Source organism: Mycena indigotica, assembly GCF_014461135.1.
Source record: "Mycena indigotica strain 171206Taipei chromosome Unknown Mind.scaff0001, whole genome shotgun sequence".
NCBI classification, from domain to species: Eukaryota; Fungi; Basidiomycota; class Agaricomycetes; order Agaricales; family Mycenaceae; genus Mycena; species Mycena indigotica.
In genome coordinates this window covers 5,721,533-5,733,654 of record NW_023503000.1, presented here as the reverse complement: position 1 = coordinate 5,733,654, position 12,122 = coordinate 5,721,533, and the positions used below count along the sequence as shown (strand labels likewise).

Sequence of the window (12,122 nt, the reverse complement as noted above, 5' to 3'; positions counted from 1 at the left end):
TGGGCAGACAGAAAACCCTCAGAATTGGGACGACAGGCCAAAAAAAATGGGAGGGTGACTTTTGGCTTTGGTAAACCAGTTGTCATTGGTAGACTGTAGCACCGTGGTACATTGCGCATACGTAGGAAATATTATGATATGTCGTGTAGGTAGTCTATACAATTGTCGGTTTAGAAGAACCCACTTCCGGGGAACGCAGACGAGCTCTCGCCGCCGCGTCCTTCCGAGTTGGAGTCGAGCGAATCCACATCATCAGAGTCACGCGACGCCGTTCCGGGCAAAACGGCGGAGCCCGAATGCAGCGACTCTTGGCGCTGAATGCTGCTATGCACCGACGGAATACGGGGAGGAGGCGAATAATTCCGCACGGCCGCACTGGCGCTGGAAAAGTCCTTGGAAGGCGGCCGGAAGCCACGTGACGCCGGCGGCGGTCTGCTGGGCGGCATATCGTCTCCATGGCTTAGACTTGTCCTCCGCAACCGCGCATAGACAGGCTCTTCTCCCCGTCCTCCTTGTTCGGTGGCCGTTGATGGGCCAGCGGTCGAAAACAACCCGCCAAGATTAAGACCTCCGAAATTGAAGTTGATGGGCAGCGGCAGTCCAATTGCAGCCTCGGCGTCTTGCGGCGGGTTGGGGGGACTGGGGTCAAACTATGCTTTAAGTTAACGAGAGAATGTGTCGAGAATTTGGCCAACATACGGAGCCCCAGACTGCTTCTCGTTCTTCGTCTCCTTGTTCAGGCCGTTTATCGGCCGCGCGATCGATGAGATGGCACACATAAAGAGTGTCAGCGCTGTCTCTAACCACTCCCGCACAGAATACACTGACAGCGGCGCAAACGAGACCAGCCAGGACAGCAGCAACCACAGCAGCGCGTTGCTGTTCAATATAACTAATGCCTTCTAATAATAATAATAAGCTATGTGTCACAGCAGCATAAGATCTAGACATACCTTGTCCATCACGGTCTCCCGCTGTGCGTAAATACGCAACTAGCGCAAACGGCAGGGCCAGCGTATATGGCCTGGGAAGGGGCAAAGACGGGACGGCACGCTCTGACCCACTCGAGCGGAGGTCACGAACACCCCTGACACCATCCCAGAAGCTCGCGCCAGTCAAGCCACAATAGACTCCAGTATATCGACCCCCACCAATCCGCTCACCCAAAGCATGGACCTTGGAAAGCGCTATATCGGCAAATAGAGCAATAAAGCGGTACGGGAGGGCGAGGGGAAGCCAGTACAAGACTACTTGAACAATGGAGAGTGTGGAGAGGATGAGCGAGAATAGCGCAGAAAGCACGATTGGGCCGAGAGGTCGAAGGAGAGCAGCGTGGATTATACGTAGATGGCTGTCGAGTTCCGGATAGCCCGTATTCCAGACATCGTTTGGCGCTCCCGCTGGAATGGAGTACCGGAAATACCATGCGCCAATTCCACCGGCGACAAGACTTCGTTGGATGGAGCGGGCAACGAAGAAGACGTGTAATGCACAAGCGGCGACAACTACACTAGCCAGTTGCATGTACCATGAGTGGGAGAGGGGAAGGCGGACGAGGAGGGTGAGTATTGGGAGACTGAGAATGAGTCCGACCAGAAGAATCAGGGGCGACAGAACAAGCAAGAGTGGTGCTCGGAAAAACAAGATGCGTGCTGAGATTGAGAGAAGGGCTGGAGAACGGGCTGCCCTCCGCAACTCCTCGGGTAAACGCCTCACGCTGATGACGGCTAGCGCAAGCGGCACAAGGGCGAACAAACGAAGACCCCAACCGGCTCCAGCACTGAATGAGCCTGCAAATGCGATGATAGCTGACAGGAAGAGGGCGAAAGGAGGTGCGAGTGCCGATATAAGCAACACTGGACGAAGGAATGCCCTGAGTAGTGCGAGATGGATGTATGCCAAGATAGCGGAAAGAATCGTGAGGAACGTCAATAACGGAATAGTGTGTAACAATGCTGGTGGCGGTCGTTCTTCCGGAGAGTTGGCCAGAACAAGGGATATGATAGCGCATACGCAAAGAGCCGTGTAGCCAAATAGAAATGTGGCCGCCGCGTAGGCGTTTGGCTGGGGTTTCCGTCGTCTGGAATAGGGTAGATGGAAAGCATGCGGCTCCGTTCTGGGGAGTAGGGATTCAGATAGACCGAGAGAGAGGGATTGAGGCTGTTGTGGGGCATGATTGGTCGGTGGAGAGGTCGTCCGTTGCGGCAGGAGGGGTCTGTGAACTGCTTCGGGGGTCCGTTGATTTGCAAGCCAACCGCCTTCCTCCTCATCGTCCTCAATATACCCAACATTGCCCTCCCCACCACCCTCTTCATCGTCGTCTAGTCTCAGATATGGGTCCTCTGCTTCCTCTGGTGCATCGTGGCTGTATCGGCCGAAATGGGGGTCGTCAGCATCATCGAGCTGGACTGACGCCTCGTCCGTGGTGAAGGAGAAGAATAGAGGCTGAGCGGTATTCGATGTCGACGCTGAGCCCTGCTTCAAGAATTGGGAGGCATAGGTCGCAAATGACATTGCGAAGGAAGGAGTGAAGGGGTGGCTGTTGACTCGGACCGATTTAGGATTACGCGTCAACTTGACCGCCACGCGACCGCAGCCTCTTGGACTCAACCACAGTCAGCCATGAAAACTAACTCGGTCTGCAACAAAATGAACAGCAACAGCGCTCTCTTTTTACTGAACGACGAAGAACTTGACCCAAACTTGACCTCAATCCTTCAAGTGAACGGACTCGTGGCCTACCATGTGGTCATACTGACACCACATATCTCTATTGCAACGAAGACAGTTAGTTGGTCGTGTATCTCTCGCGGGACAAGACTCTAAGAAGAATCCTTCAAGTTCTCTATGATCAAGTACTCTTGTCGGCATATTCCCTCCTCGCCTTATTGATCAACACCTTCGTATCCAACAGCATCCAAACCACTTCTCTGTGGCCATGGCCATGGTAGCGCCAAAACTACATTGCGAATAGGTAAACTGTCCCTAATCCGATAACATCAAGATCAAAGCAGTTGAAAGGGACAAAGCACTAATGGCGGCAGGCTTTGTGCACAAAGAGCTCAGCGGCGACATATAAGATCAACGTCCACCAGGCACTACAGTATTGTTCTCTCCCAATCCCAATCCCAAGCCTCATGGCCACAATAACCAATATATCACCAAGCGACCTCGCGCGTGCGGAAATCGCCCGAGCGCAGTTTCGCGGCCCACCCAAGTACAAACGGAAGGACCTGGCGTTCTGGGTAGGGTTTGACACCTCACCCCTCTGCGAGGGCATTGATGGCATGTTTCCGTATCGGGTCAAGGCATCCGCTGACGCTTGGTGCAGATGACGTGCCAGAGAGTTCAAGTTCAGCCAACGCGAATGGACTGAAGAGACCGCGCAACGCCGAGGCCCCAGCCATCTCAGAAGACGCCTATTCACATCTGCCGCCGTTGAAACGAATGCGGCTACGCTTCTGCAATGAACGGCTGGGCGCGAGGTCCAAACAGCAGGGCGTGGAACAAAACCAGAACGTCCCTCCCCCAAAAGTCATAAATGCTGGCTCGACTGGGACATCGGTGCCAATAATACGAAAATCGATACCGCGGAAAGCGAAGGCGCGGGCGGAGACAGAACGAGCGGCTGCTAGGACACCGAAAAAAAAGAGGAGTCCGAGACGGAGAGCGCGGGTATGAAGACCTATACCATATTTAAACTTGAATCCTTTTGTAGTATTAGACCATGAAGAATCTAGATCTTCAGTGAATCTTCAGTTTCAGTTTGGCATTGCACGAGAAAAACCCGGCTCGTGATTTGGAGATTCCTATCTTCTTCAAGCTTTACTTAAGTGGCATTCGTTCGCTGAATCATGGCTGTTCTGGATCCCCTTGGTTCAGATTTCCGCATCTTGAACTTCCGAACTTGTTGAGTCACTACCTCGTCACAGGTCACAAAAACAGTTTCTCTTCCTTCAAGCCACCACTCTATCGTGCTGGGGTTCTCTGAAATATTGCCAACTTCGTGCACTCTAATCACGTTGTTTTCGCTGGACTCTCCAGCGGCCAGCACAACTTGGATCACAGGTAAGATCATGCGCCTGCGTCGTTCGTTTCGTTCACTGTAGGTGTAGGACTTCATGGTAGAACTCATGGTACAAGTCAACCTCAAGCCTTCGATGCTCTGCTCAAGCTGCTCACGTTGTCGAAGGCTGTCCACTATCCCAACTTGAAGAATTCCATTTCCATTCTTTCCCTTTTCGGTTGGCCACTCTCTGGCGACGATCAGCATGTTCAACTCACGTCCTTGGGCCTTTGGTGCATTTGGTCCCCATCTCGAGCATTTCCGGCAAATCGGGGATTGCGGGCGGTGTTCGCGGCCGTTGCCTGTGCTTGTGCTCCTGGATGCCGCCCTCAAAACTCCTCGATTTGTGCTCGACGCTGAGGTTTACCCATGACGCGGGCGGCTCAGAATTTTTCTCTGGGTCGTCGTTTGGTTCTCCACTGATGCAAGCTTACCGCTTGGCAACGTAAGAGTTGCGACAACTTTGCTGTTTTCCGAGCATTCACCAGTGGCCATCTGCATGGGTCACCGTGTTATGATTACGGACTGACGACTGTACATCAGCACGTATGATTTATTAGCACCCAGTATTCTGCAGGAGGTTGTCATCGAAAATTAATGCTGTTCGTTTCGTCTGAACTTCGTCATAGTGGCAGAGATAGTACTTAACCGCGCGCTGGGGGGCAGCCAAAGTAGAAGTCAAGGCCCAAGAAAAAGACACGGAATCCACCAACGCCATCTAAGTCGCACCACTCGATCTGTTCTAACTTGTGCTCTAAATCGATCGATCTGTTCAACTGCAACTTCCGAACGTCGTCACGGCCCGGGGTCACACAAACGGCTGGTCTTCCCTCCAACCACCATTCTCTCGTGCTGGTGTACACCCTCTCTGGACCATTCGCTAACATCGGTGCATCCACCGGACCAGTTACTCTCCGGCGACGCGTAGGATCATGCTGCTTCGTTCGTAACTTCGTCTGGTTTACTATCGGAGTAGGACTCGATGGCAGAACGCAAGGTATAAGTCAACCTCAAGCTCTTAATCCGGCTGCTCATGCTGTCGAAGGCCATCCAACTGCTTGCGTCCGGCATTGCTAGTGACTTGTTCTCGATCAAGGTGCTCTTCGTTGTTTATCCCATTGGATCCATTCTCAGACCATGCTCTCCAGTGACCCTACTTGTACTCTTTCCTTTCCTTCTCTTGTCATTTGGCCACTCTCTGGCGACGATCAGCATGTTGAACTCACGTCCTTGGGCCTTTGGTGCATTTGGTCCCCACCTCGAGCATTTCCGGCAAACCGGGGATTGCGGGCGGTGTTCGCGGCCGTTGCCTGTGCTTGTGCTCCTGGATGCCACCCTCAATTCTCCTCGATTTGTGCTCGACGCCGAGGTTTACCCATGACGCGGGCGGCTCAGTGTTTTTCTCTGGGTCGTCGTTTGGTTCTCCACTGATGCAAGCTCACCGCTTGGCAACGCAAGAGCTGCGACAACTTTGCTGTTTTCCGAGCATTCACCAGAGGCCATCTGCATGGGTCATCGTGTTCCGATTACGGACTAACGACTGTACATCAGCACGTATGATTTATCAGCATTCAGTATTCTGTAGGATGTTTGTTTGTAATACAGTAATACTGCCTCCTCAGAGAGCTCAGGCTACCGAAGTTGTCATCGAAAATTAATACCGTTCGTCTAAACTTTGTCATAGTGGCAGAGATACTAGTAGTACTTAGTAACAGCGCGCAGGGGAGGCGCTGGGGGGACAGCCAAAGCAAAAGTCAAGACCCAGGAAAAAGACACGGAAACCAACTTATCTCAATCTGATCTTATCACTCCAGTTTCATAGCCCGCGTAGCATGCTGGCATTTCCTCGCACGATCTTTTCTCTTAGCTGCGAGCAAACAACGTACTTAATGTGTCAGCCCAGATCTAGAGGAATTCGGAATCTCGCACAGACATGATACTATACTTACTAGTATTGCTCTGATATGACTTGGATTCTACTATAAACGTGCCGCAACGAAATCGCGCAATGACCAGCAACTGGAAACTTGAATAGAGCTGGCTGAATAAGAGTGGTGCCGGAGACGACGAGTTTGTGCACGACATCACCGCTGCTGAGGAGTGGTTGCCAGAGGTGCTGGTTTATAGCCTCTGTGATGTGCTTCTCCGAGAGAGTCGGGGCATTGCAGATATTGTCCGGGCTTGGAAGGTCAATGTATGGGAGATAGGGAGCGTCGAAGTCATCAACACTGACGAACAAGGATAGCTCGGCCTTTTGGACAAGAAACTGAAGAGAGCTTCAGCTTGAACCGATTTATCGGCTGAGTACATACGAGAATTTCTGTGAGCATGGCGCCTGCATTGGCAGAAAACGGATGCTCCGGGAGGATTCCCAGTTGCTGGTGGTACCGCTGGACAAAGTAAGCCAGCTGAGGGGTCAACTTGTAGCTTATCATTGTCGAAACATTGTCCGGAGCGGTTGCCCAAAGCGGTGGGAAACCTAGAGGCAAACAGAGGTGTCGATTGCGGTGTCATCTCTAGATGGCCAAACGATGTAGAGAACCGATCTCGGGCCGCAATATCATAGAATTCACCTAACATCGAGATGAAGGCGGTTTTCCCAAAACGAGGCGGGCGAAGGAGGAGATACGCAAATTTGTCAGGGAGATGGCAGAGGAGATGAGTTTTATCCACGAAAGTGATGTTCCTTTTGGGGGAAATCCGGGAAACGGTGCCAAGCTTTGGGAAGCTTTGGGCTCTGAAGCGCATATAGTAAATAGGAGAACTCGCATGGTCAGGAAAGTCCCCTACTCCGGAGGCAAGAGGGTCCAGCCTTAAAGAATTAGTATCCATTTCCCATAGTTCTTCGTCGCTGTCGGGTTCATCATCGAGGAGGTCAGACCAGTCTTGAGAAGATCTTTGCAAGATAAACCCGGAGGTAGATGGTGCGCCTAGGCGCGCCAGCTCATGAAGAGGTGTTTGAGATCGGCTCATTTTACGCTGTTCCGTGGATAATGACTTTATGTTGCGCTCTCACTGTGGTGAGGTTTTGAGGAGAATGATGCGAGTCACAACACGGGATGGTGACAATACGCGCGCGCGACATATTGATCAAGTGACCGCCATCTACTCCCACTTGCCAAACATAACCTCATCAGGTAGATCTAACGGCTTCTCCTCGCAATGACCACAATTAACGCAAGCGTCGTTCGCCTCGTGTTGCTCCCTTGGACCTCGGTAGAGCACATGCGAGCCACCGACGGCAACAAGTTGTACGTGGCTAGGCTCTTTCCGCATGAAACTCTCGACAAAATTTGTTTCCACAGCATTGAGAGTCGAAGACCAGACTGTGTACTGTCGAGCTAACAAAGTGGTTTCGTCTTCGTCTTGAACGATGTCAAACAGCTTTTGCAGTTCATCGCGCGTGGGCTCTTGGTGATCGTTCTTGGGGTTGGCACCACGCCAGAGTCCAGCCAAAGTCAGCGTGACGAGCTCGACCGAGACCGTTTCTTGACCTCCAAACGCTGGAATCTCGATGATCGTTGGCGTGGCCGTGTAAGGATGATAGACGAAGGGCTTCTCCGGTCGGTCTTCTTCAGATTGCAAATCTACTGCATTTCGCCATAGAAGCTCAAAGACCCCGTGAAGATTGAGCTCGCTGTTCTGTAACAAACAACGTTTGCCAAGGTCGCGCATCATTCGCTCCAACAACCTGAGCAGCATATTCGGTTTGTGAGAGCATAAATCTTCCCAATAAAAGAAGAGTCTTCGGGTCGGGTCGTATCGCTCCGTCACTGCATCATCGAGGTAGGAGTGAAGCTATTAAGACAGATTAGCAATGGCTTGGTGACGACAAAAGGAAACACACCACTGGGATGACACCGGGGCAGTTCGACAACCGCAGCGTCTGTGGGTGCTGGGAGTCTCTTTCCAACGCACCCGCTCCAATGAAGGCTTGCCAAGTCGGACGAGTTGTATCGTCACCGACAAAATACGCAGTTTGTGGTGGCGGCACAACGTGGCCGGCGGCCACCAACGACATAACGTCAACGAGAGAAAGTCCTTCAAAATCATCCGACTCGGATGGCAACATCCTGAGAATGCTGGACAGCAGTTTGAAACACATGTCTTGGGAAGCGTCCTCATTATCAGGGCGGGAAAATCGCTGAACCCATGAAATGACCTTTTGAGGATGCAAGAGCGGCTCTGAGGGTGCATCCGAAAACGAGTACCTACCACATGACGCTTGCATATCGTCAATGTCCCCCTGGTCCAAATCTTCGAGGAGAGATTCCGCAAACATCTGAGCTTCTCCTATTGTGAACCCACAAGCTGATACCAGTTGTGGAGGAATGGTGAGGCCCAGTCGGTGAATTAACGAGTGTTGAACGAGAGTGCATCCAGAGAGGACGAGCTTCTGAATTGTCCTACGGTTGGCGATCAAGGGTTCCCAAAGATGGATGTCCATAGCCTGAGAAACTTCGTGACTGGAGGGCGGCACAACATTCCTGAACTCGAAGCCATTGAATGCAAGATTCCCGAATTCATTTATGACTCTTCGTTTGGGCGGGGGAGGTTTAAAGAACGGTGCATCGAAGTGTCGACAATCACGAGCAACGGTAAACCAGAACTGTGGACGCGGGTCTAAATAGGGTGAGATGAGGGCTTCTACCAAAAATCAGAATTGACGCACGAGTACTTCCTGAAACATTTCGCCAGTATCATCGGATAATTGGTGGCCTTTGGCAATGTTGAGTTGGGCAGAGTAATTCCGCACAAATAGTTGCAAGGATATGTCCACTATGGAGGAGATTGATGATGATATGGCGAGCGAATCAGTCTCGTCGAGAGACGTGAAGTCGAAAGACAAGCAAAGGTGTTGATTGTGCTTGACATGAGCGAACAACTTTGAATGTTCAGTTTGCTCAACAACACCATATAATTGCGTCAGCATTGAAAGGAAAGTGGTTTTTCCGAAACGAGGTGGGCGGAGAAGAAGGTAAGCAAAGGAATCAGGTAGATGGGGCAGTAGCTCTGTTTTATCGACGAATGCCGCGTTTCTCTCCGTTAAGTCGGAGAAAGTGTCCCAATATCTCGGTAGCTTTCGACGCTGTATCGTGCATATGAATTGGAAGGCCGAGTATTGTAGTATGGCAACTTACCCTGACACGGTGAGCTCCATTGACTGAGGACTCGTCATCCGAGTTCGAGTCGCTGTCGGCGCACTCCGACCAGAAGCGCTTGTAGGGAATGGAAGCTGCACTGGTGATTTGAATACTGGACGACAGTGTGGCACCAGCGAGGGGGGCGTGGTGTCTAGAATAATGGAACGCTTTGAGGCGTTGCTGGTGAAGAGTTCGTAGGCGTGGTCACGTGCATAGTTACATTTTCAGAAGTGACTACGAAACTCAACAGCATAGTTTCTACGTGTCAAAAAACGATGGAACATGCTCCTTTACACAATGTCAAACGAGACAACGGTCTTGCGGAGATAAAAACCACGATTTTAGATCGGCAAGACACCACCGAGGCGACTATACTTATTGCTCTGACATGCTTGCACTCTGAACGTGCCGCAAAAAAATGGCACAATGACCAGCAACTTGAATTTGCAACCTCGAACGTCCGACAAAATGTAAAAAAAATCATACGCAATGATGTACAGTCGTCAGTCCGTAATCATAACACGATGACCCATGCAGATGGCCACTGGCGAATGCTCGGAAAAACAGCACCTTGTCCAACTCTTACGTTGCCCAGCGGTATACTTGCATCGGTGGAGAACCAAACGACGGCCCAGAGAAAAACTCTGAGCCGCCCGCGTCATCAGCAAGCCTCAGCGTCGAGCACAAGACGAGGAGTATTGAGGGCGGCATCCAGGAGCACAAGCACAGGCAACGGCCGCGAACACCGCCCGCGGTCCCCGATTTGCCGGAAATGCTCGAGATGGGGACCAAATGCACCCAAGGCCCAAGGACGTGAGTTGAACATGCTGATCGTCACCAGAGAGTGGCCAAATGACAAGAGAAGGAAAGGAAAGAGTACAAGAAGAGTCACTAGAACATGGTCTGACAATGAAACCAATGGGATGAATACCGAGAAAAGCACCTTGACCGAGAAGGAGTCAACAGTAGCAGTTGGATGGCCTTCGACAGCAAGAGCAGCCTGGATTGAGAGCTTGAGGTTGACTTATACCATGCGTTCTGCCATCGAGTCCTACGCCGATAGTAAACCAGACGAAGGTTACGAACGAAGCGGCATGATCCTACGAGTCGCCGGAGAGTGACTGGTCCGGTGGATACACTGGCAGTGTGGTTGGAGTGCGTAAAGTTAGCGAATGGTCCAGAGAGGGTGTACACCAGCACGAGGGAATGGTGGTTGGAGGGAAGACCAGCCGTTTGTGTGACCTGTGACGACGTTCGGAAGTTGCAGAGCTGCTCTGAGAGCTGAAAGTTGAACAAAGGGGTACGGATCGATCGATTCAGAGCAAAAGTTAGAGCAGATCGAGTGGTATGGTCATGGTGTTGGTGTTACAGAGCGGAAGCGGTGCCTGCCCCAACTAGTCCGGGCCGTGATCGGGCCGGGCTTCGGACTCCGAGCTCTACAACGTCGCATAGAGAAAGTACAGCTGGGATTTGAGCTTTAGTTATGATGGGATGATTCCGCCGCTCGTCTTAGGGCTGTTCTGACTCGGAATCGGCGGCCTCTTTATTCAGAGAGAACATTCCGCTCAGTTTCTAAATCTCGTCACAAGTCACACAGACCACTTCTCTTCCTCAAACCACCACTCTCTCTCGAGCTGGCGGTCGCTTTCTCTGGACTATGGCCAACTTCACAGTGCCAGAGCACTCACTAGACCAGGTCATCTTTAGTGCTGGCTTGGATTCAGGTAAGATTGTGAATTTGTGATAGCCACTCTCTGCGTCGTTGAGCACTCGATGGCAGAACTCATGGTTCAAGTCGATCCCAACCTTTCGATCCTTCGCTCAAGCTGTTCACGTTGTCGGAGGTCATCGACCTACTTGCGCTCGTTGATTAAGGTGCTTTTCTTGGTGTTTACTTTTCCATCGCATCCAAGTCTCATCCCATTTCCCAGTAATTAAATTCTTTCTTTTGTCGGTTGGCCACTCTCTGGTGACGATCAGCATGTTCAACTCACGTCCTTGGGCCTTGGGTGCATTTGGTCCCCATCTCGAGCATTTCCGGCAAATCGGGGATTGCGGGCGGTGTTCGCGGCCGGTGTTTGGGCGTGTGCACCTGGATGCCGCCCTCAATACTCCTCGATTTGTGTTCGACGCCGAGGCTTGCCCATGACGCGGGCGGCTCAGAGTTTTTCTCCGGGCCGTCGTTTGGTTCTCCACTGATGCAAGTATATCGTCGCTGGGCAACGTAAGAGTTGGACAAAGGTGCTGTTTTTCCGAGCATTCGCCAGTGGCCATCTGCATGGGTCATCGTGTTGTGATTACGGACTAACGACTGTACATCATTGCGTATGATTTTTTTTCACATTTTGTCGGACGTTCGAGGTTGCAAATTCAAGTTGCTGGTCATTGTGCCATTTTTTTGCGGCACGTTCAGGGTAGAAGCATGTCAGAGTCAGTCAGGCCAACAAAGTATAGTATCATGCCTGCGAGATTCGCAGCTTTGCTACCGGTACCCGTGTTGGGATTCAAACCAGGACGGAAGAGCCTGAGAAAAGATTGAGCGAGGAAATGCCCAACAGTCTAGCATGTTATGCACATCTTGTGTGGGCTCCAGTTAGAAACCGGAGTGATAATTATAAGATTGAGATGAGTAGGTGCGTTTAATCACTCGTCATCGTACCCACTAAAAGTCCGACTTTTACTAAAAATGACCTGGTCTACTGACTGTTAATGCGCAGAGTTGTCTATAGTCCAGAAAAAGCCTCTGCCAGCTCGAGAGAGTGGTTGTTTGAGGGAAGACAGTGGCCGAACAGTGGCAGATGTTCGTCCTCTGCCGGGCCGGGCTGCCCGAGCACTGATCCGGGCCGGGCTCGGGCGGCCGGGCTTCGAGCTCTTAGCACTACAGCTACGGCTTGTATTTGAGCTTTAGTTCT

General features: G+C 51.6%; 2 protein-coding genes across 2 annotated transcripts; both read right to left on the bottom strand.

Annotated features, from left to right (window-relative positions):
- Positions 1–170: 170 nt before the first annotated feature.
- Positions 171–2,532, bottom strand: MIND_00160600 (uncharacterized protein; the record flags this gene model as incomplete). The annotated part of the gene is made up of 3 exons (XM_037358531.1): positions 954–2,532; positions 700–902; positions 171–650 (listed from the first exon to the last, which is right to left on the bottom strand). Exons 1-3 carry the CDS (start codon positions 2,512–2,514, stop codon positions 171–173), a joined length of 2,244 nt encoding a protein of 747 aa, XP_037226441.1. The 5' UTR covers positions 2,515–2,532.
- A 4,639-nt stretch (positions 2,533–7,171) lies between these two features.
- On the bottom strand, positions 7,172–8,999 carry MIND_00160500 (uncharacterized protein; the record flags this gene model as incomplete). The annotated part of the gene is made up of 3 exons (XM_037358530.1): positions 7,172–7,864; positions 7,914–8,689; positions 8,735–8,999. 3 exons carry the CDS (start codon positions 8,997–8,999, stop codon positions 7,172–7,174), a joined length of 1,734 nt encoding a protein of 577 aa, XP_037226440.1.
- Between the last annotated feature and the right edge of the window lie 3,123 nt (positions 9,000–12,122).